At 39.4% G+C, this 27,407-nt stretch overlaps 1 protein-coding gene across 3 annotated transcripts; it reads left to right on the top strand.

Annotated features, from left to right (window-relative positions):
* Nucleotides 1–2,993: 2,993 nt before the first annotated feature.
* RXYLT1 (ribitol xylosyltransferase 1) lies at nucleotides 2,994–26,326 on the top strand. 3 transcript variants are annotated; one of them, XM_003252728.4, is made up of 6 exons: nucleotides 2,994–3,314; nucleotides 4,188–4,343; nucleotides 8,154–8,256; nucleotides 18,855–19,169; nucleotides 21,995–22,165; nucleotides 25,439–26,326. In XM_003252728.4, exons 1-6 carry the CDS (start codon nucleotides 3,146–3,148, stop codon nucleotides 25,854–25,856), a joined length of 1,332 nt encoding a protein of 443 aa, XP_003252776.1. In that variant the 5' UTR covers nucleotides 2,994–3,145; the 3' UTR covers nucleotides 25,857–26,326. The 3 variants fall into 3 exon arrangements, with proteins under 3 accessions (XP_003252776.1, XP_030678165.1, XP_030678166.1); XM_030822305.1 differs by lacking the exon at nucleotides 2,994–3,314 and adding an exon at nucleotides 3,425–3,702; XM_030822306.1 differs by lacking the exon at nucleotides 2,994–3,314 and adding an exon at nucleotides 7,565–7,686 and having other exon boundaries at nucleotides 4,266–4,343; nucleotides 25,439–26,325.
* Nucleotides 26,327–27,407: the final 1,081 nt, after the last annotated feature.

The following is a 27,407-nucleotide window of genomic DNA, read 5'->3' as shown; positions in this document are numbered from 1 at the left end:
GCCTGTCTCTACTTTAAAAAATAAATAAATAAAACAATTGAACTCACAGAGATAGAAAGTAGAAGGATGGCTACTAGAGGCTGTGAAGAGTAGTGGGGGCGGCGGGGGAGGAGAGTGGGGATGGTTAATGCAGACAAAAAACAGTAAGAAAGAATGAATAAGACCTAGTCTTTGCTAGCACAACAGGGTGACTATAGTCAAAAATAATTTAATTGTACATTTTAAAATAACTAAAAGAGTATAATTGCATTGTTTGTAACACAAAGGATGAATGCTTCAGTGGATGTATGCTCTATTTACTCTGATGGGATTATTACACATTGCATGCCTATATCAAAATAATCTCATGTAACCCATAAACATATACATCTATGATGTACTCACAAAATTTTTTTTTAATTTTTAAGAGGTTGAAATGCATTTATATCATTCCTGGGGACTTTCAGTAGCCTCTTACCCCAAGTTGATGATAATATCATTAGAAAAACAGCATACGCAAATGAAGTCAGTGGTAAATGAGAGATGGAGTCACATGGGTTCAAGCTGTCTTGAATCACTCTCCGAGGCTATCACCATGGTGGTACCCATTCATAAGGGCTTTTAGTAGAACAGAGTCCATAGACAACTATCACACTAGTTAAGGCTGGCGGATCACGTGGAATACATAAACAAAATTGGTGATGAAATGTTACACCAATGATGAAACTGTGCATAGTGTTTAGAGGGTGTGGGGAAGGGGAAATAGGTGAGGGAAAGATTTACAGAGGAAGTGATGTTTGCACAGAATCTGTTTCTGCTCATCTGTTTCAATTTCACCTCAGAGTTGTTCTTTAACCTTCATCCTAGTTTCTGTTTGGTTGGTTACTAGTATGTTGTTTGATTGTTTAAAGAAGGCATTATAATTTGCTTACTATTTCCCAATGCCAATATATTTCTGTAGTTTTATTACTTATTTTTGTGAGCATTGTACTCACATGAAAAAGAAAAATGTATCTTCTTAGGACTGATTCTTACAAATTTGAGATAGCTATAGTTTATAACTTACACGGCCAAGCCCTGCTAGAAGTATCTTACAAAGGGTTTGACATAAAAGCTTGGCCAAGCTGTGAAAAATCTCTCAAAGTAGTTAACACACTTCTTGAGTATTACTGGAAACTTGATAAACCAAGAAGAGAATTTTGACCAGGTATCACAAGAAATTTGTACTGGGGACTTCTAAGAATAAGCGTGTACTATTTCACAGTCAACCAGAAGAAGGCATTAGGACATCAGGGCTATTTTCTCAAAATCCTGTTGATTAATAGTTCTTCCCTTTGCAGACAGAGTAGAAAATTTCACCAAGTAAAGATTTTAGCCCTGCTTTAGTTTAATTCATCTCATATTCCTTTATTTCTATCCTTCCTCCCACATCTTTCCTTCTCAGGTCTGGTTCCCTATATGCGGAGCTTCAACCCCCAGAGGATATTTAACCTTGTCTCTCCCTCCACACTACTGCATTCCCCACCACGTCTCTTTCCCTCTCTTTCCATCCACCTGAAGAGATGAGAGCATATACAGAAAGTAGCTCCCAGCTGTAGCTCAACCATTAAACACCAAAAAAAAGGAAAATGAACTCTGCCAGACTTAGATCAATTAGAAGATTCCTTTGTAACCTAAATACATTTTTAAAAACTTATCATCAAATTATGCAGTCATTTGCAATTTGAGGTAAAACAACTCCTTCATTTTCATGGCCCTCTCCCCTATTCAAAATGACATCAACTGCATATTAGTTTTACCTTGTATGCATTTCTCAATAGTAAAACCATTAGTCAGCATCTGAATGTACATTGATACAGTGGGTGTTTTATAGTAATTATAAGGTAATTACTTCCTATCCTTAAAGAATTGTCATTTCCACAAACAAAATAGGATAAACAACAATACAGTGTACATAAAACAATTGCCATCTCCCTAAGACACCAGAATAGCCTGTTAATCAAGGAAAGCTAAATTTATTAAATCTACTACAGTAAGGGAGGCCACACTTTGACAGAAGCTTGGCAGTCTTAGAAGGAGAAGGTTGGGGGTGATATTTATAGGATTTGGGGAGTCTGAGCAAAAATGGTTTAAAACAGGTCTCTTGAAGCAGGAAACTGTTTGGGGGATTGGGTAAAGTGTTTGACCTAATAGTTTAGGGTCGGTGCTAGCGTGACCAACTTTTACTGATTTCCTAGGACTTTCCCAATTTTAGCACTAAAAATCCTCCAACTGGAGAATCCTTACAGTCCTGGGCAAACTGGGACCATTGGTCACCCTAATTAGTTGTCACACCGTCGCAAGACTGCTGGCTAATTTGAACAGTAGTACCGGATGCAACTGACAAAACATCGAAACATTGTAGCCCATCTTCCCAAGGCTGGACACAAAGGTTATTGAAGCATTCACATTTACAGCCTCTATTTGACAAAATACTGCATGCCTATGTGCGTTCAACTCACATCATAATAATAAAACTTAATTTTAAAAATATTTTTATTGCAGTAAATTATATAAAACATGAATTCGACATTTTAACTATTTCTATGCATACAAGTGAGTGGTATTCATTACATTCACAATGTTAAGCGACCATCATCACAATTTTTTTAAAGGACGTTTATATTCACTCATCTATCAATGTAGTAGGCACTGTCCTAGGCGCTAGGGATTCCATGTAGAGCAAAAAACGTCACGGTCCATGCCTTCACATGGCCCTCAAGGACCACGGCGGATGTTCTTTTCCCCCCGAGACTTTATGTACTTGGGAAAAGTGGCCAGAGTTGAAAGGTGCAATGAGTACACGGCAGAGGTCAGAGAGGTTCCCACCCAGCCCGGCGTCTGGAAGCAGCGTGGGGCAGGGGCCGCTCCAGTACCCCCTGCTCCAGTGTCGGAGGTGGGCAGGCCCTCGGCCGGGTGGATGAGCCGCGACTGGAGGGGGCGGGGCCTGGGCGGGAGGAGGGCGGTGGGCGTGCCCGGGGCGGGGCTGTACCGGGCGCTGGGCGGAGGAGCCTTGGGTGGGGACTGCCTGGAAACTGGCTGGGCCTGCTTCGGACGCCGCCGGGGCCGCGCATTCTCTTTCCGCCCGCTCCATGGCGGTGGATGCCTGACTGGAAGCCCGAGTGGGATGCGGCTGACGCGGAAGCGGCTCTGCTCGTTTCTTATCGCCCTGTACTGCCTATTCTCCCTCTACGCTGCCTACCACGTCTTCTTCGGGCGCCGCCGCCAGGCGCCGGCCGGGTCCTCGCGGGGCCTCAGGAAGGGGGCGGCCGCCGCGCGGGAGAGACGCGGCCGAGGTAGGACTGGGTTTGCGGCTTCCTTCCGGCTCTGCGCTCTTGGCTGGGGGCTGCTGGGCGGCTGGGGCCGAGTCCCCGCACCCGGCTCTCAAGTCCGGGATTACCCGCGGGGCCTGAGAAGCGCTTTGACCCCTGCAGCCTCTCGAGCCAGCCCTTGGCTCGGAATTGGAGAATGGTCCTCATTCTTACCCAGATCTCACACGCCATCCCCGCTCCCCATCCCAGGGGGTGACAGGCGCGTCCGCCTTTCAAACACGTTAAAATCCAAGACGTCGTCTCAAATGCCAGAGATTTGCGGGAATGCTCCTGGAAGGCCTCAAAATCGCCGCACGGTTTAAGACATCCGTTTCCATGTTGAAACAAAGCCCTCTCTAATCCTGCAGTGACCGTAAGGCAGGCTTTACCTCCAAATTCTGGTCCCCTGTCCTGTGTTTTAACTTGTGTTAAGATCAGACTCGGCTTTCTCTTTCCCTTTATTCAGAATTTTGCACGATAGTATCTAAGACTGGTGAACACTACACTCTGAAGTCAGTTTTTTGTGCATAGGTTACCTGTATACAATGGATAAAAATAATTGCAAAAGTTAAGCCTGTAACTTGATACATATTATCCTGTTATTTTTAAAGGTTTTTTGTTGGGTAAGAGAATTTTCCTGTCTCAAGTTAGCATTTTATTTCTAAGACCTTTCAGAGTAAAAAAAGTTCAGTAAAAAAATTGCTGATTTTCTTTTTTGTTTTCATTGTGTATTACCAGTTTAAATTCAGTTGCTCTATCTCTCAAAAATTAAAGTTAGAACTAACACTTAATTTAAATGATTTGAATTTGCCTACAACTGCAATAATAACTTACTGGTAAACACTCTTTTAAAAACAGAACAGTCCACTTTGGAAAGTGAAGAATGGAATCCTTGGGAAGGAGATGAAAAAAATGAGCAACAACACAGATTTAAAACTAGCCTTCAAATATTAAATAAATCCACGAAAGGAAAAACAGACCTCAGTGTACAAATCTGGGGCAAAGCTGCCATTGGTAAGTTAATATGTAGAAGGAAGACATGTAAAAAGCATTGTAAAATGTACTTTATTGATATGAAATTCATTTTAATATAATTTATTTCATAATTTGTTAATTAAGGCATCATGATATATTTTTTCACTTTTTGTCAATAATTCCTTTCTCCTTCCAATTAGACAACATCTGTTCGTAAATGTACACACATACATATTCCACTATTGGTCTTTAGCAGAGCACAGCTTCATTTATTGATACATTGAGTAGGCTGTATAGTGTCATTAGATTGCAGTGCATATGTCAACTGAATTTTCATGAATCTGTGTATTTTTTGGACACTTGATACACAAGTGTAAGATGTGGCCCCTGCCCTTGATGGCCAAACACATTTGGGAAACACTGAAGAGTACAAAGTTAAACAAGGTCCTTCATTGCAGGCCTTTCTCAAGAGCCTTTAATATGACAATGTTCATTGTATCAGCGAAGGAATATATTACAGTATGTAGTTGATTAAACTTGATTGACCACAGAAGCATTTTTGCTGTGAATATCATGAGAGTGTAATGTTCTAAGGTATATATTATGCTCAATTACAGAATGGGGCCCTGAGGGTTTAAAGAGTCACAAAGAATTTAGTGACTTAGAAAGTGCTTTATTTGGCCTTTGAACGTGAGTTGGGTTTATGTACAATAAGGCTTTCTATGGATAGAAAGTACCAGATGAGAGGAAAATGTACAGAGCATAGTGCTCTGCTCATGATATTTCATAAATTCGTTCATACTTACATACAAGTATACATCCTGGAAGATTACTGCCTACCTCCAAATTTCAAGTACCTGAAACCAGGCCTTCAATCATCAAGTTCTAGCCATTATTTTTTAAATAAAGAATCTAATATTGATTTCTTCTTTTAAATCTCAGGTTTTCATTTCCCGACTTCTCTCTTTTCAATCTGATAAGCGCAAAGTGGCCAAGTGAATTTCATCAAATGCTACCTTTTTTAACACCTCTGCTGGCAGGAAAAATGCTACTTTCATCAGCCTATTCTCTAGGCACAGTTATAAAATACCATTATAGACATTCCCATTCAAAAGGGGAGAAAAATTGAAGTAAAAAAGTGTCACTGGTCCAAGCAATTTTGAAATCTAAATTTCATCTAAATGGCCAGCTCCGCTAGATGATATTGCAGGCCTAGGAATAATCTATGGCTTGTACAGCTTTGCCCTCTGGCATTTCAGCCACACTCTTGAAGTCATCTTTTCCTTTTTCATAAAAAGTAGCACAAGTTTGCAGCTTAGTAATTTTATCAGCCTGTTGACAGCTGGTAAAATTTTCAGAGCCCATCAGCCTTCTTTCGTTGTGACCTCTTGCTGTCTTTTTTAGTCCAAGCTGCCAGTGTTTCTGCTCATATAACATTCTGAAGAACCTTGTGGGCCTCCTATGTATGTCACAGGATTCACTCCATTAGGTGGGAAGCTCCTCTGCAGATATTTTCTGAGTAGTCCCGTCTCCATTTCTGGCTTCTGCTGAGATGGCCGAGGAGACCTGTAAGTCACATGTATAATCTCTTCAAAGAGCCCTTTGTGTGAATGAATATTCAGATCTTCTGATCCTTCTGAGGCACTAGCAAAAGGTTGTGCAGCCACATCCTTGGTCTTGTTTCTGGAACACCCTTTTCAGACAGTAAATATAATTTTTCACATCTTTTGCAATCTTGATGTTTCAAGAATTTCCCAAATCATCAAATTCTGGTTCCCTTTTGCTTAACAGTTTTTCCTTCTATCTCTTTCTTCTTATATTTCACTAATCACCAAGAAGAAACCAGTCCACACTTTTCACTTTGCTTGGAACCCTCCAGCTAATTTATTAAAGTTGATCACAAGTTCTGCTTTCCATGTAACTGCAGGATACAATCCAACTAAGCTTTTTACTGTTGTATAACAAGGATCCTCATCCTTCCAGTTTCTAATAACACATTCCTGATTTTCTTCTGAGCCCTCACCAGCAATTTCTTTAATATGCATATTCTAGGCGTGGTGTCTCACGCCTGTAATCCCAGCACTTTGGGAGGCTGAGGCCGGTGGATCACTTGAGGCCAGGAGTTCAAGACCAGCCTGGCCATCATGGTGAAACCCCGTCTCTACCAAAAATACAAAAATTAGCCAGACATTGTGGCATGTGCCTGTAATCCCAGCTACTCAGGAGGCTGAGGCAGGAGAATTGCTTGAACCCGGGAGGTGGAGGTTGCAGTGAGCCGAGATCATGCCACCTTACTCCAGCCTGGGCGACAGAGCGAGACTCTGTCTCAAGAAAAACAAAAACAAAAAAAAGATTGCATATTCTTACCAACAATCTGCTTGTGATCATTTAGATATCCTCTAAGACAATACAGGTTTTCTCTACCCTGCCTCACTTTGTTGAGTCTTCACTAGCTGAGTCATTAACATCCATATTTCTATCTGCAGGTTATTCAAGGCAGTCTAATCTAGGCTTTTTAAAATCATGTCCTCACAGTTCTCTCAGCCTTTCCCCATTACCCAATTTCAGAGCCACTTCCACATTTTTAAGTATTTGTTACAGTAGCACCTCATTTCCAGGTGCCATAATCTTAACTGTATAATCCATAGCATCCTATTGCAGCCATAACAAATTACCACAAATGTAGTATCCTACCTTTCTGAAGGCAGAACTCTAAAATGTGTGGGGGCTGTGTTACTTTTGGAGGCTCTAGAGGAGAACCTGTTTCCTTACCGTTTAGAGTTTCTAGGGGCTACCCGTATTCCTTCATTTATGGCCCCACATCACTCTGACCTCTGCTTCTATCTTTGTATATCCCTTGCCTCACTCTGACACTCCTGCCTCCCTCGTGTGAGGACTCTTGAGATTACATAGGGCCCACCTAGATAATCTATAATAATCTCTTCACCTCAGCATCCTTAACTTAATCATATTTTTAAAGTGTCTTTTACCATGTAAGGTAACATATTCATAGATTCTAAAGATAAGAATATGGACATCTTTGCTGGTGGGGCAGGAGGACATTATTCAACCCATCACATTTGGAAAGCTTTATCTAGTTGGCCACGTTTTAAACATGGTGGCTTGGGTTTCCTTTAGTACCAGGGTACAATGAGAATGGAACAAAAACCTCTTTGAGTGTAACCAAAACAGGGTGCCCAGAGGTGGTGTATGGTCTCCATAGCGCCTCATTGAGTAACACTGCTCTCTTCTACTCTCAGAGCTTTCATTCAGGTGAAATCATGATAAAACATCAGGGGCTGCCATAAGGAGAAAAGATGCAGTGGCATTTGTCTGTGAAGGGGATCATGCATTCAGGGATATGTGTTCAAGTGAAGAGGAGGTAATACCCCCTTGACATATTGAGTGTATTAATATATGTAAATACATGAGCTCCTCTGGCTCCATTTGGCACAAAATGGCAACTCTCCCAATCTGTTATAAAAACAGTTCTAACCACATAGTATAGTTTACTTTGTAATATAATACATTTCATTTCAGAATAAGACAGGTGGTAAAGATCCATAGAAATTAGGGGTTTCTCAAACCTAGAGTAGCAGAGGTCTTTAATATTAACTCACATTTTGCCACGTTTTACACACTGACAGCTTCTGAGCTCTGTCTCTCATTAGCTGCCATGTTGATGATTTGGAGCTGTTGCTTGATAGCACTGCCTGCCAGCGGCCCAGAGGGGAGGCATTCTGGTTTTATAGTCAAATGAGTAAAAGAACAGAACGTAAACTTGTCTCATGCACTAGAGTAGATGAGACAGTAAATTGTTTTGATTTTGTTTTTTTTGTTAATTACCAGGCTTGTATCTCTGGGAGCATATTTTTGAAGGCTTACTTGATCCCAGCGATGTGACTGCTCAGTGGAGAGAAGGAAAGTCAGCCATAGGAAGAACACAATACAGGTATTAGTGTATTAGTTGTGCAACATTAACCTTTGATGTTTTGCTCTACAATATTTTATGTAAATACTAAAAGAAAAATAATAGGAAAATATATTTATAAAAATATTTCTATTTCAACTTGTAAAGAATAGAGAAGTAAATCTCATGAATATGTATTCATAATTAAGCTTACTTGGACCTTATGAAATTGTATATTACAGAATACTCCTTTTTGGAATCATATGTCTGTTTTATTTTTACCTAATTATATAGAAAAGTTCATACTCCACATCTTAGAGCATTTGAATGGTGACAGCCATTTAAAACATTCTGTATCCTGGAGGAATAACATGTAAACCTAAAAGTATTTTCATTTTTCTCTTTCATATAATAGTCATGTTCACTTTTTTAAATATTTAGGTGATATCAAAGCTCTTGCTGTCACTTTTTAGATTTTTGTTTATTAGAACAAATTTGATGAATTCTATCAGGATTTTTTATTTTAGATTTAATAAAACCAATGTATTGCTTAGACTTTTTTGGCCTTTTTATATAACTCTTTTCTATGACTGCATATTTTCTGAGTGTTTTTAAGTATATTAAGATTATTTTATTTAGGAAAACTATAATTTTATATGAAATGCTATTTTAGATTTTGCTTTCTTATTGAAATTAAAAATAAAAACATTATTTTTAAATGCTTATTTGTATAACAGTTGTATTATTGGGGGAAAATGTGAACTAAAGATTCTGCTTTCTATTGGAATTTCATTCTTTTCTACAGAAATCAGGAAAGGAAAAGCTATAGTTAACCTCAGTTTTGTTCTAATTTTTACTACAGCTTTAATTCTTTATTTACTTTATATACACTTGGAAAGCAGTTTTATTGCATGTATCTTTTCAAAGTTATACTTAAAAAGTAAACAGGTTTTTAAAATTATCATTGGTAATGATTATTTTTCCTTTCACCTTCATGCTTCTGTTGATCTAATCCCATTCAAGAGCTTAAATAGACCTAAACTTACAATGGTTGGATTTGGGTGTTTGAAAGTAAATGTGTATTATGTGTATAAATCTATTATTTTGGTATTTGAAAAGTAAATGTGTGTTAGGGATGTTAGTCTAATCTATCCATAATATATAAAATTTTCAGAAAAGTTACTAAAAATTCATAAAGTTAGCATCTTTAAGGTTAAAATTATACATTGTTACTATAATAATAGTGAAAGATTCGAGCAAAGAACATTAACTCCCAAAAGAAAGCCAAATGTATCCCTTACTTCTGAAATATTTGTGGGAGATTTTACGGGCATACTTTAGAGATATTGCGTGTTCAGTTCCACACCACTGCAGTCAAGCAAATATTGCAATAAAGCAAGTCATAGGAATTTTTTGATTATCCAGTACATATGATAGTTATGTTTACACTGTACTGTAGTCTATTAAGTGTGTAATAGTATTATGCCTAAAAAAAAAAATACGTACCTTAAGTGAAAAATACTTTATTGCTAAAAAGTGCTGGCAGTTACCTGAGCCATCAGCAAGTCATCTTGTTGCTGGTGAGGGTCCTGCCTCGATGTTGATGCCTAATCAGGGTATTGATGACTCATCAGGGTGGTGGTCGCTGAAGGCTGGGGTGGCCGTGGCAATTTCTTAAAATAAGACAACAATGAAGGTTGCCACATCAGTTGACTCTTCCTTCACAAAAGTTTTCTCTGTAGCACATGATGCTATTTGGTGGCATTTTTACCCATAGAACTTCTTTCAAAATTGGAGTCAATCCTAGGCCAGATGCAGTGGCTCATGCCTGTAATCCCAATACTTTGGGAGGCTGAGGTGGGTGGATCACTTGAGGTCAGAAGTTCGAGACCAGCCTGGCTATTATCGTGAAACCCTGTCTCTACTAAAAATACAAAAATTGGCTGCGAGTGGCAGCACACACCTGTAATCCCAGCTGCTTGGGAGGCTGAGGCAAAAGAATCCTTGAACCTGGGAGTCAGAGGATGCAGTGAGGTAAGGTCATGCCACTGCCCTCCAACCCCGGGTGACAGAATGAGTCTCAAAGAAAAAAAAACCTGGAGCCAATCCTCTCAAACCCTACTGCTGCTTTATCAACTACATTTTTGGAATATTCTGAATCCTTTATTGTCACTTCACCAATGTTAACAACATTGTGTCTTCACCAGAAGTAGATTCCATCTTAGGAAACCACTGTCTTTGCTCATTCATAAAAAGCAACTCCTCATCTGTTGGAAGTTTTATCATGAGATTGAAGCAATTCAGTCACATCTTCAGGTTCCACTTCTAATTCTACTTTTCTTGCCATTTCTACCACATCTGCAGTGACTTCCTCCACTTAAATCTCGAACCCCTCAAAGTCATCCATGAGGGTTTAAATCAGCTTCTTCCAAATTCCTTTTAATGTTGATGTTTTGACCTCATCCCATGAATCATGAATGTTCATGGTATCTAGAATAATGAATCATCTCCAGAAGGTTTTCATTGACTTTGCCCAGACCCATCAGAGGAACCACTGTCTGTGGCAGCTATAGCCTTATGAAAAGTATTTCTTTTGTTGTTATTGTTGTTGTTGTTGTTGTTGTTGTTGTTGTTGTTTTTTTTTTGAGACAGAGTCTCGCTCTGTCACCCAGGCTGGAGGGCACTAGCGTAATCTCGGCTTCCTGCAACTTGCACCTCCTGGGTTCAAGTGATTGTCGTGCTTCAGCATCCCAAGTAGCTGGGACTATGGGCACACGCCACCACACCCAGCTAATTTTTTATTTTTAGTAGAGATGGGGTTTCACCATGTTGGCCAGGCTGGTCTCGGACTCCTGTCCCCAAGTGATCCACCCGCTTCAGCCCCCCAAAGTGCTAGGATTACAGGCGTGAGCCATCGTGTCTGGCCAAAAAGTATTTCTTAAATAAGACTTGAAGTCAAAATTATTCCTTGATCCATGGGCTGCAGAATAGATATTTTGTTAGCAGGTATGAGGACATGAATCTCCCGTACATCTCCATCAGATCTCTTGGGTGACCAGGTGCATTGTCAATGAGCAGTAATATTTTGAAAGGAATCCTTTTTTCTGAGCAGTACTTCTCAATAGTAAGCTTAAAATATTCAGTAAACCATGCTGTGAACAGATAGATGTTGCTGTCATCTAGGCTTTGTTCCATTTATAGGGCACAGGCAGGGTAGATTTAGGATAGTTCTTAAAGGTCCTAGGATTTTCAGAATGATAAATGAGCATTGGCTTCAACTTAAAGTCACCCAGCTACATTTAGCCCCTAATAAGAGAATCAGCCTGTCCTTTGAAGCTTTGAAGCCAGGCATTGACTTCTCTCTAGCTATGAAAGTCCTAGATGTCATCTTCTGCTCATATAAAGCTGTTTCATCTGCATTGAAAATCTGTTGTCTAGTGTAGCCACCTTCATCAATGATCTTAGCTAGATCTTCTGGATAACTTGCTGCAGCTTCTACATTAGCACTTGCTGCTTCACCTTGCATTTTTATGTTACGGAGATGGCTTCTTTCCTTAAACCTCATGAAGCAACCTCTGGTAACATCAGACTTTTCTCCTGCAGCTTCCTCACCTTTATCAACCTTCACAGAATTGAAAAGAGTGGAGGCCTTGCTCTGGATTAGGCTTTGGCTTAAGGGAATGTTGTGGCTGGTTTGATCCTCTATCCAGACTATTAAACCTTTCTCCACATGCGCAATAAGTTTGTTTCACCTTCACATCATTCATGTTGTTCACTGGAGTAGCACTTTTCCTTTCCTTCAAGAGCTTTTCCTTTGCATTCCCACCTTGATGTTTGGCATAAGAGGCCTAGCTTTTAGCTTGCCTCAGCTTTTGACATGCCTTCCTCACTAAGCTTAATTATTTCTAGCTTTTGGTTGCAAGCTTCTCCAACCCACCTTATTTTATTGTTGTTGTTGTTGTCCTGTTTTATTTTGTCTTAGGCTTTTAGCAGCCTGAAGCCATGGCTTTTAGTTTCTGTCTTTAGTAATAAGCAGAAAAGAGGGATAAGGAAGGGACTTTACTGGCCCAACCAGAAACAGAAACTAAGAATCCATGCCTATATTCTCTCCCTTGGACACTCCTGAAAGTGAGAGACTTGTGACTCTTCCTTTCACCTAGAGGGCATTCATTATAGGGTTATTAATTATAGGGAACACTTAGAGGGCATTATAGGGTTATTAATTGGCCTAATAGTGTTGTGTCTCAGGGAATAGGGAGGCCCAAGGAGATGGGGAGAAATGGGGGAATACTGGTTCGTGGAGCAGTTAGACCACACACACAGCATTTATCTATTAAGTTTGCCATCAGATCTTGTGAAACTTACTCACTATCATGAGAACAGTACAAGAAAGACCTGCCCCCATGATTCAATTGCTTCCCACTGGGCACCTCCCACAACATGTGGGAATTGTGGGAGCTACAATTCAAGATGAGATTTGGGTGGGGACACAGCCAAACCATATCACCATCTCATGGTGAGCACATGCTGTTGGAAAATGGTACCAATAGAATTGCTTGACTGGGGATCACCACAAACTTTCAATTTGTAAAAAACTCTTTATTTGCAAAGTACCATAAAGTGAAGCACAATAAAATAAGGTGTGCTGGTATTACGGCCAAAGAGTAATACCGTTTCCTCTTAGGATTTAAGAGAACTATATTCAAGAAAGGTCACCATTGTATGAGATTTTTTTAAACAGCGTATTAAAGTGTTAGGTTCATGAAAAGTAGCGTATGTAATTTATCCAAAATTAATAAACTTTTATGCAATTGTAAGTCTTGAGTTGAATCAACTACATGGTACTAACTTAAGTGTTTCCACACATTCGCCATCCTTATTTGACCAAAAGTGAATCAGAAGTAATGGCTCACCTTGAAGATATTGGAAGAATTTCTAAGTACTGTTAAGATACTTGTTGAAAACAAGTGTAAATATATTTTGTTTAAATAAACAAATGAGCTTATATCATTTAATTGTAGCGTCGAGACAATTCTAAGACAGAAGTAGAAAGGATATCATCAGTGTTGCAGGGCTCATCAGGCTCAGGAATGCTGATTTTTATCAACACATAGGCCCAAAGAATGAATTCCAGCATACCAAATAAATGATATAGAATGGAAAGAGAGCTGTCAGTCAGGCTATGTGTTTGTATTGGTTTGACTGACACATTCTTTCCATACAGGCAGGCTACAAGTGATAACCAATTATTTGAGGGTTGATTACATATGGAACCATAATATGGGATTTAATTATATGTAGTGCTTTTAACTCTGTTTCAGAAAGAAAGACAGAAATATGACTCCTTGTTCACCACTGAATCAGTAACATCATCCATAGGCTGTGCTCAGAATATGAATGCATGAATACATACACGGCAAACTGAATTTCTGGATGAGCCTGATGAAGCCCTGTCACCTCTGGGCAGTGTAGCATGTGACTCAGTTATTGAGAGCACAGACTCTGGAGCCAGACTATCTTAGTTCAAATTCTTTTATTTTTTTTGAGACAGAGTCTTGCCCTGTCACCCAGGCTGGAGTGCAGTGGCGCAATCTCGGCTCACTGCAACCTCCACCTCCCGGGTTCAAGCAATTCTCCTGCCTCAGCCTCCCAAGTAGCTGGGATTACAGGCATCTGCCACCATGCCCAGCTAATTTTTGTATTTTTAGTAGAAACGGGGTTTCACCATGTTGGCCAGGCTGGTCTCAAACTCCTGACCTCAAGTGATCCATCTGCCTCAGCCTCCCAAAGTGCTGGGATTACAGGCGTGAGCCACCATGCCCAGCCTCATAAATTATTTTCATACCATATAGAAAGCATAATGATAAGAATATGCATACTCTACCATGTTTATTGTTACGGAAATACAGAAGAAAGGCAATTAACTCAATCTGAGTTGCATTAGGGGTGTGGGGCCTATCAACAAATGTTTCCTAAAGGAGGTGATAGCTGAGCAGTCTTTAAAATGAGTAGAAGTTAGCAAGGCAGAAAAAAGATTATATTCCCAGCAGAGGTGACATCAGAGGTTCATAAGTGATAAACTTGGGTTTATGCATGGAATTGCAAAACAATCAATATTCCTAGAGCATGAAGAAAAGGTAGGGTAGCTGAGATTGGGAGGATTGAGCAAGGGCCAGATCATGGTGGGCCTTGTATGTACCACATTAAGGCTCTTGGACTTTATTCTAGGGTAGTGAAAAGCAACTGAGGATGATTAAGCAGGATAGTGGTATTGTCATGTGTTTGTGTGTGTAGATTTCCCTAGCAGCCATGGGGGAAAGTGATTTGAAGGAGACAGGCAGACCAAGTAGGAGATTGGAAGTATCCAACAGAGATAAAACGAATGGATGAAATAGGGAAGTGGTAGTGGGTCAGAGCCAGGGACAAATTCGAGAAATATTTAGGAGCAAAATGGTCGGAATTTAGGGATTACTTAGATGGAAAGATGAGAGAGAGAAACAAATCTGACAAGTCCCTAGTTTCTAGTTTGCATGAGTAGGTAGCTAATGTGACACAAAAATAGAAAATACAGAAATAGGAGCAAATTTGTCCACTCTTCTCTAGCCCACCACCCAACATCTACCTATCTCCTCTTTCTCAGCAGACAACCCTGTCTCCTCTTTCATCAGGAAAATTGAGGACATCATAATTATCTCTCTTAACTAGCTGCTCTAACATGTACCTACTCTCTATCTGGTCCCTCACCCATCCTTATCTCCTTCCAAGCTCTCAAACATTGAGTGATCTTTCCTGGCTCAAGGTTAAAGCCCACCACCTGTGCATCCCACCTGCTTCCAGGACCTTGTTCCATGCATTACTTTCTTGCTCTCCTTTATTCTCCACTTCATTCATTATTGCTTTATCACCTTCTCTTCAAAACTTTCAGAATCCTTGTCTATACTCACTGTAATCACTTCCTTACTTCTCAACCCGTTGCAGTTTGACTAACAAACTTCCCAACACACATACGTACATACATACATACAACCCAAGTATCTGAATCTAATGAAATTTTTTTGGCCCTTAAAGTTTCATCTTTTAGATCTGTGGTTCCTTAACGGAGGCACTGTGGGACATCACAAAATATTTTAAATATTTATGGGAAACACTTGATATCTTTCAGGCCCCATGCAAACTGCAAGTTCAAAGTAGTACAGTTTCAACATTAGATCACCCTGTATTTATTTGAACAATGTCAGGACTTCGTGAAGCTGGGTTTTCCATGGTTGCCGTGATAAAATGCATGCACTGCACAAAAATCAGTGTGAAACAGGAAATGACACTGACAGTGTCCACTGATTCCAAGGTTTGAGAAGTTCTGTAATGCTCAGCAGGTGCACACATGCTATTAAATATTTGTGATTAGTTAAGAATGAAATAGGAATATGATTTTTTTCTTTCAGTGTCTGTATTTTTTTAAGTCACTTTTAAGCTGTTAGGACATAGACACTTACTAGGTTGTTTAGACCTAATGACTTTAAAAATTGAACTGTTAAGTATTTCTTTTAGCTTGGGAGACACTGAAAAATTTACAGAAACACTAAAGGTGCTGAGAACCTCTGACCTACACCTTGGCTTCCCAGTATTGACCCCATGGCTTTCACCATTACCAAAACACAGGGAGCTGTGGACATCCAAGACCAAGACAGTATAAATGTGCCCTTGAATGAATCATACTTCATTTTGTTAATTTGTGTGGATCACTAAAATTAGAAAGATATTCCTTTCACATGAAAGTTACATTTGAGAATAGCTTCATGTATTTTATTTTAATACATTGACTAAAACCTACTTTCTTTTTCCTTTTCTTTTTTTTTTTTTTTTTGAGACAACGTTTCATTGTTACCTAGGCTGAAGTGCAGTGGTGTGATTTCAGCTCACTGCAGCCTTGACTTCCTGGGCTCAAGTGATCCTCCTGCCTCAGCCTCCTGAGTAGCTGGGACTACAGGCATGCACCACCATGCCCAGCTAATTTTTGTATTTTTTGTAGAGATGGGTTTTCACCATATTGTGTAGGCTGGTCTCAAACTCCTGGACTCAAGCGATCTGCCTACCTCAGTCAACTAAAGTGCTGGGATTACAGGCATGAGCCACCACACCCAGCTGTATGGCACTCTAAAATTGTTTGGGCACATGATACATATGGGCTTAATGTCAAATAACCAAATTTGAGTCTGATCTGTACCATTTCCTATCTAGTGTCAGCTAGCTTTATGCAAGTCATAGAAGCTCTCTCAGGATTTCCTTTTTTTCCTTCATAAAATTTGCCTAACATGGGGAAGGAGGACTGGAAGACTTTCTCACGCTCTAAGAATTATACCTGCTTATATTTCTAAAGAGAAATGTGAAGTATTCATATACTACCAATAGTAAATATTTTAAACATACCATAATTATCATCATCATTGCTAGTTTTTCTAGCCCCTCAGATTCTGCATATTGTCTTAAATTACTAAGTTATCACTGAATCATTAGTCACTGCCAGTGCTAGATACTGTCTAAGGCAAACATAGTCCTCAAAACATAGTCCTGGTCCCTGTATGTTATATAATTTTAGAATAATGTCATATAAATCATATGGTACATGCACACATAGTAAAATATATTTTTAGGTTTTGTTTAGTATTTGTTAACCATGGTGTTATGTTTATATCTGTTTAGTATTTGTTAACCATGGTGTTATGGAAAAACTTAAGCTCTGAAGTGACACAGAGCTTGGTTGAGAACTCAGCATTGCCATTACAAGCTGACAGCTAAAGTGCAGTTTCACAAATGCCAATGAGAGAATAATGAACTCCTCCGAGTTGTTGTGGGGGTTAATGATGACCCATGCAAAGTGCTTATGTATCATGTATATAAAAGGCGTTGAACAAATGTTTTTATCCCCAGCAGTAAGAAGCAATGAAAGTAGGTTTTGGGTATATTTGTGCTGAAAATTAAGATTCTATCAGGATATAAAGAAATGGTTTAAGCAAGTTGTAAAGAATCCAGGATAAGAGTGACTAATTTTAAGATGAATTAAATGGTACTTGTTCTATTTAATACATACTAGTGAAAAGATTTCAATGGTACTGGTTGTTCTAGGCAGCACTTAATACGAAAAAAATGAGTTATGATACATGTCTGTTCCTTTAATGAAAACTTTTTAAAAATACAGTTAAAAAGAGAGTAGGCTGAGCACAGTGGCTCATACCTGTAATCCCAGCACTTTGGAAGGCCAAGGCAGGTGAATCACTTGAGGTCAGGAGTTCAAGACCAGCCTGGCCAACATGGCAAAACCTTGTCTTTACTAAAAATACAAAAATTAGTTGGGCAGGGTGGCACGCACCTGCAGTCCCAGCTACTCAGGAGCTGAGGCATAAGAATTGCTTGAACCCAGGAGGCAGAAGCTGCTGTGAGCTGAGATCATGCCACAGCACTCCAGCCTAGGCAACACAGTGACACTCTGTCTCAAAAAAAAAAAATGGTAATACCAACAAATTCCCATTTACTCACCATTCAAAACTAACAAATTTCAGCTCTCTGTCATATTTGCTTCAGATATTTAATTTTCCTGTTAAAATAATTAAATACTTTCAATAAGGGTAAAGCTCCCTTTCTACTGTTTTCTAGTCCCTTTCCTCTTCCTTCCTCCTCAGATACAATTGCTATCATGAATTTGATGTGGATCGTCCCATTCAAATTTTTATATTTATACTGATCCTAAATATATATGCGTAAATAATTTTTATGACCGTATTTTCAAGTTTATGTATATTTTGTGAGTGTCCTAATCCTTGCTTTTTTAACATTATATTTTCGAGATATAACATTCATGGAATGTTTGTAATGCTATTCTTCATTTCTTAATTTGTCAGCACTTTCTAATCCATTGAGTCAGATGAAGAGTGTAATAGCAGCTCACACCATAAAAGGGTTGAGAACTACTGACTTTAAATACCTTTCTGGTTTTACAGAGTTCCATGCTATTCAATTATATTTCTTTGCTTAAGAGTTTAAATTCTAGCCAGCATTTATTTTCAGTATGGTTAAAACAACAACAGAAAAAAAGGTCAGGCATGGTGGTTCACGCCTGTAATCCCAGTACTTTGGGAGACTGAGGTAGGTGGATTGCTTCAGCCAAGGAGTTCAAGACCAGCATTGGCAACATGGTGAAACCCAATCTCTACAAAAAAATACAAAAAATTGCCTGCGTGTAGTGGTGCACACCTGTAGTCCCAGCTACTCGGGAGGCTGAGGTGGGAGGATCACCTGAGCCAGGGAAGTTGAGGCTGCAGTGAGCCAAGATTGCACCACTGCACTCCAGCCTGGGCCACAAGAGTTGAGACCCTGCCTCAAAAAAAAAAAAAAAAAAAAACTATCGCATTTTGTATTATCATACGCAAATTGATCTGCCTACAACCAAAGCTTACCATTAATCTACAGCTATGCCCCATCATTCAAACTTGTTCAAAAGAAATTGTATTATAGAAATTTTACTTCTAGATAGAATATGGATTAAGTCTCATTGTAGATTTTGTATAAAATGATGAATTTCTGATACCGAGTACCTTTGTTCAGGCTTTGTTTGTCTCTTGTTTTTGTTGTGTTGTTTTTAACAGCTTCATCACTGGTCCAGCTGTAATACCAGGGTACTTCTCCGTTGATGTGAATAATGTGGTACTTATTTTAAATGGAAGAGAAAAAGCAAAGATCTTTTATGCCACCCAGTGGTTACTTTATGCACAAAATTTAGTGCAAATTCAAAAACTCCAGCATCTTGCAGTTGTTTTGCTCGGAAATGAACATTGTGATAATGAGTGGATAAACCCATTCCTCAAAAGAAATGGAGGCTTCGTGGAGCTGCTTTTCATAATATATGACAGCCCCTGGGTTAATGATGTGGATGTTTTTCAGTGGCCTTTAGGAGTAGCAACGTAAGTACAAAATATGATTAAACATTTTTAGGCCCTAACACCTGAATTTCTGAACCAGGAAGACTTATTCAAAATTGTAATAAATTTAGTTCTTCTGGGATTATTGAGGCCAGGTACAGTCTTTCTCAGAGATAAAAATAGGGTGTGGTCGCATCCTTCACTAACAATTATGATGTTTTTAAGAGTATTTTATTCTTTAACGAGGAGATGAGTTACTTTTTTTCTTTTAAAACCCCAAGGCATAGAATGGATTTTTCAAGCTTATTAGGAGTGCCATAAAAAGCTATTTAGCAGAGAAATGGCAGATAGATTTTTTTAAAAACAATGGTAGTATCTATATAAATTATAGTAAAAAAAAGGCAATATTATTGTATCAGGAATATACTGTACCATTGTGTTTGAGACTGGCCGAATTTATACAAATCCCTTCTATAAAAGGAGGGATTAATTAAATGATAGCTAAGGTTTCTCAAGATACAGTCTTTTAGGCCGGGCGCAGTGGCTCACTGCCTGTAATCCCAGCACTTTGGGAGGCCAACGTAGGCAGATTGCTTGAGTCCAGGAGATCAAGAGCATCCTGGGCAACATGGCAAAACCCTATCTCTACAAAAAAGAAAATCAAAAATTATCTGGGCATGGTGACATGGACTCCTGTATGGCGCCTGTAGTCCTAGCTACTCATGAGGTTGAGGCGGGAGGATCACTTAAGCCCAGGAGATTGAGCTGAGATTGTACCACTGCACTCTAGCCTGGGCAACAGAGTGAGATGAGACTGTGTCTCAAAAAAAAAAAAAAGATACAGTCTTTCTCCAGCTATAAAATGGAAAACATATATTTTTATCTTTCTGTTAATAGGATATTTTTAATTAAGAGCAAGTTGACTTTAAGATAAGTTGCCACTAGTATATAAACCTCCTGAGAGTAGGGATTTTTGTCTCTTTTGTTCACTGCTCTATCCACAGAGCCTAAAACAGCACCTGCATAGAGTAGGCATTCTGTATTTGTTGAGTGGATAAATTATGAAAAATCTCACTGACATGATTTTTGAATCATACATTCATTATTCATTATTCTGTCACTGGTTGCTGGATGTGGCCTTAGACTGCTGCCTAGTTAGCGACACAGATGTCACTGGTACATCTGTGCCAGTAATGAGATGTATTCCCAAGCCTACTCCTATAACACCCTAACTCAGTAGGTTTGGGGTAAGGCCAGACAAAAAGGTTTTTGTTAAGTAAAGCCAGGTTAAGACCCTCTTAAAAATCTATTTTTTGAGCAGAGCCTCCATTCGTAAAATGTTTTCATATAGTATAAGATGGAACCTCTTGGTAATCATGGTGTTGTTGCACTAGGCCAGTATATTTCTTATATAGGTCCGTGGTTCTCAACCAGGGGCAATTTTGCCCACCGGGAGGCATTTGGCAGTATCTGGAGACTTTTTTTTTTTTTTTTTTTTTGTTTTTGAGACGAAGTCTTGCTCTGTCACCCCAGCTGGAGTTCAGTGGCACGATCTCGGCTCTCTGCAACCTCTGCCTCCCAGGTTCTAGCCATTCTCCTGCCTCAGCCTCCCAAGTAGCTGGGATTACAGGTGGGCACCACCACTCCTGGCTAATTTTGTATTTTTTGAGAGAGGGGGTTTCACCATGTTGGCCAGGCTGGTCTCGAATTCCTGACCTCAAGTGATCTGCTTGCCTCGGACTCCCAAAGTGCTGGGATTACAGGCATGAGCCACTGTGCCTGGCCTGGAGACATTTTTGATTGTCACAACTGGAGGAAAGAGATTGTCACAGCTGGTATCTAGCAGATAGAGCCCAGGGATGCAGCTGAATACCCCACAATGTATAGGACAGCCTCCACAAGAAAAAATTAACCCAAAATGTCAGTAATGCTGAGGCTAAGAAACCCTGTTATATACTAACTGTTAGGTAAAATTTTGTTCTCGTGTGAAGGTTATATTTCAGGTACACAGTTTAATCCCTGGTATTTCCAAATGCTCATAAAAATAGGTAACTTTTCGTGTATGGCATACCATGGTTTTATCTGTCAGTTTGTTTTAATCTACTTGAAAAGCCCTTGGGATTAATTTTTCAGAGCCCTTTGCAATAGCAAAATATATAATCTTTCCTTTTTTTTTAATTGACAAATAGTAATTGTATATGATAATGGGGTACAAATGATGTTTTGAAATATATTTACAATGTAGAATGCTTAAATCAGACTAACAAATCCGTAATCTTATATACTTAACAATTTTTGTGGTAAAAACATAAAATCTGCTGTTTTAGCAATTTTGAAATATACAGTGCATTATTATTTATTATAGTCACCCTATTCTGTGTGATAGATCAATAAAGCTTATTCCTCCTGTCCAACTGAAACTTCATACCCTTTGATCACCATCTTCCTTTTCCCCATCCATCTCCCTCCCCTGGAGTATTCTGTAATCTTTTCATCACCTGGCTAAAATGTTGCCTAAATCATGATCATTATGAATACAGAAGAGTCTTTATACTTTGAAGGTTTTGAATGTAACATGCCTAACAGCTTCAGATGAGTAATGCAAGTTAAAGAATGTCAAAAACAAATAACTTTAGGCACAACATCTCTGTAACACTTTTGTAAGAGGTGTCAGTGTGAAATTCAGTTTTTTTAAGTCAGTAGATTCAGGGAATTTTCCAAAGTATGCATGGAAAATTACAATTTGAGATTTAGAAATCACATTTTAAACCTCTTCTGTATACTTCTTGCTACCTAAGAGGTTGGGTTATGGGGAATTTTTGCCAATTCTATATCATATATTAATTCATGTGTATTTATTTTTATAGATATAGGAATTTTCCTGTGGTGGAGGCAAGTTGGTCAATGCTGCATGATGAGAGGCCATATTTATGTAATTTCTTAGGAACGATTTATGAAAATTCATCCAGACAGGCACTAATGAACATTTTGAAAAAAGATGGGAACGATAAGCTTTGTTGGGTTTCAGCAAGAGAACAGTAAGTTCTATGCTTATTTAATTCATTCATTTTGTTCTCCAGTCTGAGAGTTGCTTTATGTAGAAACACAGGTTTCCAAAGAGGCATTGTTAACTCTATTTGTACCAATCTTTCCCCAGAAGATACATTAGTAATTAAAACTGTGAAGAGACTGGGTTGTACACATTTAGAATAGGGAGAACCGCCTATGACTGTAGTCCATCTTGAAGAGGAACACTGGTAACTGTCATTTGCAAATTTCAGTTGTTAGGGTTTCCTCAATAATATTTGTTAGTCACAAAGGAGATTATAAATGCTAATGAGATACTTAGGTATATCACTAAGATGATGTGCAGTGGACCAATTCAGTGTTCCAAGACCGGTGTGCAGTACCCCTCACAAATTCAGGAATTCAGGAACCTGACACCATCTTCAGGACATGGACCTTGTATTCTTCTTCTGTGAATCCCCAGATCTAACATAGGACCTTGCACAAAGTAGGCCTAGGATAAATGGTGAGTGGATGAATGGTTGGATAGGGAGACTCAATAGGGTTAAATTTCTTCTTTTATGTAGTAACCAGGAAACAGGTGTTCATGGTGTGAAGGAAGTAAATTTGCAATCATTTATTTTGTTTTTAAATAGACAAATCAAGTTTTCAAATAAACAAAGCATAATGCAGAGTCATCAGGGAAGTAATGCCTTAAAAATGTCCGGTTAGGTCTGGAATTTTACTTTTTAAATTATAGCAGGTAGTCTTTATTGCAATGTAACCATATCATATTCGTTCAGTCAGTGTTTACCAAGCAATTGCTCTATGCCAGAAACTGTTTACCCACAGTAAATGCAGCAGTGAACAAAACAAAGTCCATGCCCTCCTGGCACTTAAATGCTTGTTGGAGGAGAGAAGTAAGTAAAATATATTGTGTGTCAGAAGATGATAAATGCCCTGTAAAAAAGTAAGCAGAAGAATGGCATAGAAAGAGCTTGGGTGTTGGTGGTGGAGCATTTGCTATTTTGGAATATCCAAGGAAGACATTCATTAGAAGGTTACATTTATGCACAGGCCTTAAGAATGTGCATGGGTGAGTCTTGTGTATATTTGGGAGAAGACTATTCCAGACGGAGGGAAGAGCAAAGGCCCTGAGGCAGGAGTGTGCTATGTTACAGGAACAACAGGGCCAGTATGTCTGGAGTGGAATGAATGAGGACAGTGTAAAATAACAAAGGTTATTACGGGAAAAATTCTTGTAATTCCTCTCATACCATTGAGCCAGAGGTTTGAGTAGATGTTTTCCTTGTTTCTCATTGTTGCTTCTGGACTATTCTCCCCTTTCCCTCCCTAATAATCCCAATTTTGAAACTCATGTCAGCAGACAAAACCATCCATCACCCTTACTCTCTGACATCATGCACTTACCCTTAGGTTTATCCCCCTACTTCTTTGAAGAGTTTAGCTCCTGGTACTCTCTGGCTCTGTCTGACACTACTCTGTTCTCAATTCTTAGTGTAGACTGGCAAATCTACATAGATGGTCTTTCTAACATTTTGGTCTTTGCAGTTCCTTCACCTCCCCTCCTCCAATAATCTGGGCTTCCACCTGACCTCAGCCATTCTCTCTCATGGTTATTTCCTAGACTTTGTCATTACAGATACTGCACCTTCTCAACATGATCTGAAGTCACAGCATCTCTTTCTACAACCACCATCATCTGTCATTCCAGCTCATTCCATGTAATAATCTGACTCTCACAATTCAGCTGGCACTTAGAATCTATTGTTCCTACTACACTTTTGTTGTCCTTCACTCCCCTTTCTTCATTTCATTCTTCACCTAACTTAAATTTCATTGTCAATCATAATTGCCTATGCCATCAGCTCCCTAATTCGCTAATCTGGCAAACCATAACTGTGGTTAAATCCAGCTCTCTGCCTACTCTATGCCTGCACCCATGCAGCTAAACATAATTGGAGAAAGGTGCTAATTGACCTTTATTTAAACACACGACTTTGAACCTCAGGTGCCCAGCAGTCTTATATTTCCCTTGTCCATATATTCTCCCACTCTCCTAGAAGGCTGTTTTATACCTTCTTCTCTCCTACACTCTAACACCTCCATCTTTCTTAGTTTATGATCCTATTGCTTATTTCACTGAGAATAGTCAGGAGAAAGCATCTATCTTTTTTTTTTTTTTCTTTTCAGACTGAGTTTCACTCTTATTGCCCAGGCTGTAGTGCAGTGACACGATCTCGGCTCACTGCATCCTCCGCCTCCCAGGTTCAAGCGATTCTCCTACCCTAGCCTCCCGTGTAGCTGGGATTACAGGTGCACGCCATCATGCCCAGCTAATTATTGTATTTAGCAGAGACGGGGTTTTACCTCGTTGGCCAGGTTGGTCTCGAACTCCTGACCTCAGGTGATCCACCCGCCTTGGCCTCACAAAGTGCTGGGATTACAGGCGTGAGCCACCGCACCCAGCCGCGTCTATCTTTCTTTACTGATCTTTCAGCTTCTACCCTTGCCCCGTACAGTCCATTCTCAGCACAATAGCCAGATTGATTCTAATGAAACCTGCATCACGTCATGTCACCCCATGATCAAAAGCCTGCATGATAGAGCCCCGTGTGACCATTCAGACTTTATCTTCTGCGCCTGTTCCCTCAGTTACCCTACCTCAGCCACCCTGGCCTCCCCGCAGCTCCTTGAGCATGCCAGGCACATGCTGTCTCATGGCCTTCACTCTTGCTTGCTCTTTTATCCCCCCAGATCTACGTGGCTTGCTCCTTCATTCCCAACTCTGTGCTCAGATGCTGCCGCAGTAAGACAGTCCCTCATCACTTATTTAAGACTGCAACCCTACCCCCTCAGAAACTCCCGCTCTACTTACTCCTTTGCTCTTTTCTCACAGTATTCTACCCCATCTAAATAATTTACTGACTTCACTTGGTCACTATCCATCTCCACCACTAGAATTAGAATATATGCTCCATGAGGGCAAGGTAGGGAAGAGAGGACCTGGCACTCCCAAAGTATGGGTTGAATTATTGTTATCCATTCAGAAATGTTACGGTGACTCCTAGATTTTATGAATGTACAACTGTAAAATGTTCCAATTCTTCAGCATTTTTGAGAAATCTATTTGGGCCAGGATTTTGGATATCTCTTATGCCGATCATCTCTATAAAGTTTCACCATTTCCTGAAACTGATTTTATTAAAAGATAAGGTATTTTTGTTCACAAAATATATACTTAGTACTAAGTGAAAACTACAGTTGTTTTTCTGATTTTCTAGCTGGCAGCCTCAGGAAACAAATGAAAGTCTTAAGAATTACCAAGACGCCTTGCTTCAGAGTGATCTCACATTGTGCCCGGTCGGAGTAAACACAGAATGCTATCGAATCTATGAGGCTTGCTCCTATGGCTCCATTCCTGTGGTGGAAGACGTGATGACAGCTGGCAACTGTGGGAATACATCTGTGCACCACAGTGCTCCTCTGCAGTTACTCAAGTCCATGGGTGCTCCCTTTATCTTTATCAAGAACTGGAAGGAACTCCCTGCTGTTTTAGAAAAAGAGAAAACTATAATTTTACAAGAAAAAATTGAAAGAAGAAAAATGTTACTTCAGTGGTATCAGCATTTCAAGACAGAGCTTAAAATGAAATTTAATAATATTTTAGAAAGTTCATTTTTAATGAATAATAAAAGTTAATTATCTTTTTGAGCTAAGATGTGATTTTTAAAATCATTTTGACTACTGGGTGTGTAAGTGTGTTTGTGTGTGTATGTATTTATAGATGTTCTTTAAGGTACCCTTGAAAACTCTACATTATGTATGCGACATAATGACATTTCAGTCAATGGTAGACTACATATATGATAGTGGTCCCGTAAGATTATAATGGAGCTGAAAAATTTCTATCGCCTAGTGATGTCATAGCCTAGTGATGACATATGTATTGCAATACATCACTCACGTGTTTGTGGTGATACTGGTGTAAACACATCTATTGCACTGCCAGTCAAGTAAAAGTACAGCAATTATGTCCGGTACATAATATTTAATAATGACAATAAATGACTATGTTACTGCTTTGTGCATTTACTATGCTATACTTTTTACAATTTGTATTAGTTAGTTCTTGCATTGCTATAAATAAATGCCTGAGATTGAGTAATTTATAAAGAAAAGAGGTTTAATTGGCTTACAGTTCCACAGACTGTACAGGAAGCATGACAACTTCAGGAAACTTACAGTCATGGCAGACAGCGAAGGGGAAGCAGACGTGTCTTCACATGGCCAGAGCAGAAGGAAAAGGGGGTGGGTGCTACACACTTTTAAACAACCAGATCTCACGAGCGCTCACTCATTACCAGGAAAGCAGCACCACAGGGGAAATCCACCTCCATGACCCAATCTCCTCCCACCAGGCCCTGCCTCCAACACTGGGGATTACAATTCAAAATGAGATTTGGGTGAGGCACAGATGGAAACCATATCATCATTATTTTTGAGTGTACTGCTTTTACTTATTAAAAAAAAAAAAAGTTAAACAGCCTCAGGCAGATCCTTCAGGAGGTATCCAGAAGAAGAAGGCATTGCTATCAGGAGATGGCAGCTCCATGCCTGTTATTGCCCCTGAAGGCCTTGTAGTAGGGTGAGATGTGGAGGTGGAAGACAGTGATGTTAATGATTCTTACTCTGTCTAGGCCTAGGCTAGTGTGGGTGTTTGTGTCTTCATTTTTAACAAAAAGTAAGAAAATAAAAGTAACAATAAATTTTTTAAATTTTTAAATAGACTAAAGTTTATAAAATAAGGGTATAAAAAAATTTTTGTACAGCAGTACAATGTGTTTTCAACAGTGTTATTACAAAATAATCAAAAGGTTTAAAAAGTTTATAAAATAATTTTTTTTTTTTTTTGAGACGGAGTCCTGCTCTGTCGCCCAGGCTGGAGTGCAGTGGCGCAATCTCGGCTCACTGCAAGCTCCGCCTCCTGGGTTCACGCCATTCTCCTGCCTCAGCCTCTCTGAGTAGCTGGGACTACAGGCGCCTACCACCACCACGCCCAGCTAATTTTTTGTATGTTTAGTAGAGACGGGGTTTCACTGTGGTCTTGATCTCCTGACCTCGTGATCCGCCCGCCTCAGCCTCCCAAAGTTCTGGGATTACGAGCGTGAGCTACCGCACCCGGCTAAAATAAAAATTTACAGTAAGCTAACATTAATTTATTTGTCAAGAAAATTTTTTTTTTTTTTTTTT

Source organism: Nomascus leucogenys, chromosome 11 (assembly GCF_006542625.1).
Source record: "Nomascus leucogenys isolate Asia chromosome 11, Asia_NLE_v1, whole genome shotgun sequence".
NCBI lineage: Eukaryota > Metazoa > Chordata > Mammalia > Primates > Hylobatidae > Nomascus > Nomascus leucogenys.
The sequence above is the reverse complement of the archived record's forward strand: the minus strand, read 5'-3'. Positions and strand labels throughout refer to the sequence as shown.

Excerpts from the sequence above, each read along its gene's own strand:
- RXYLT1 (XM_003252728.4), top strand. The coding sequence starts at position 3,146 with ATGCGGCTGACGCGGAAGCGGCTCTGCTCGTTTCTTATCGCCCTGTAC. Across the intron at positions 4,344-8,153 it reads CTGGGGCAAAGCTGCCATTG|GCTTGTATCTCTGGGAGCAT; the intron begins GTAAGTTAATAT and ends GTTAATTACCAG. Across the intron at positions 8,257-18,854 it reads ATAGGAAGAACACAATACAG|CTTCATCACTGGTCCAGCTG; the intron begins GTATTAGTGTAT and ends TGTTTTTAACAG.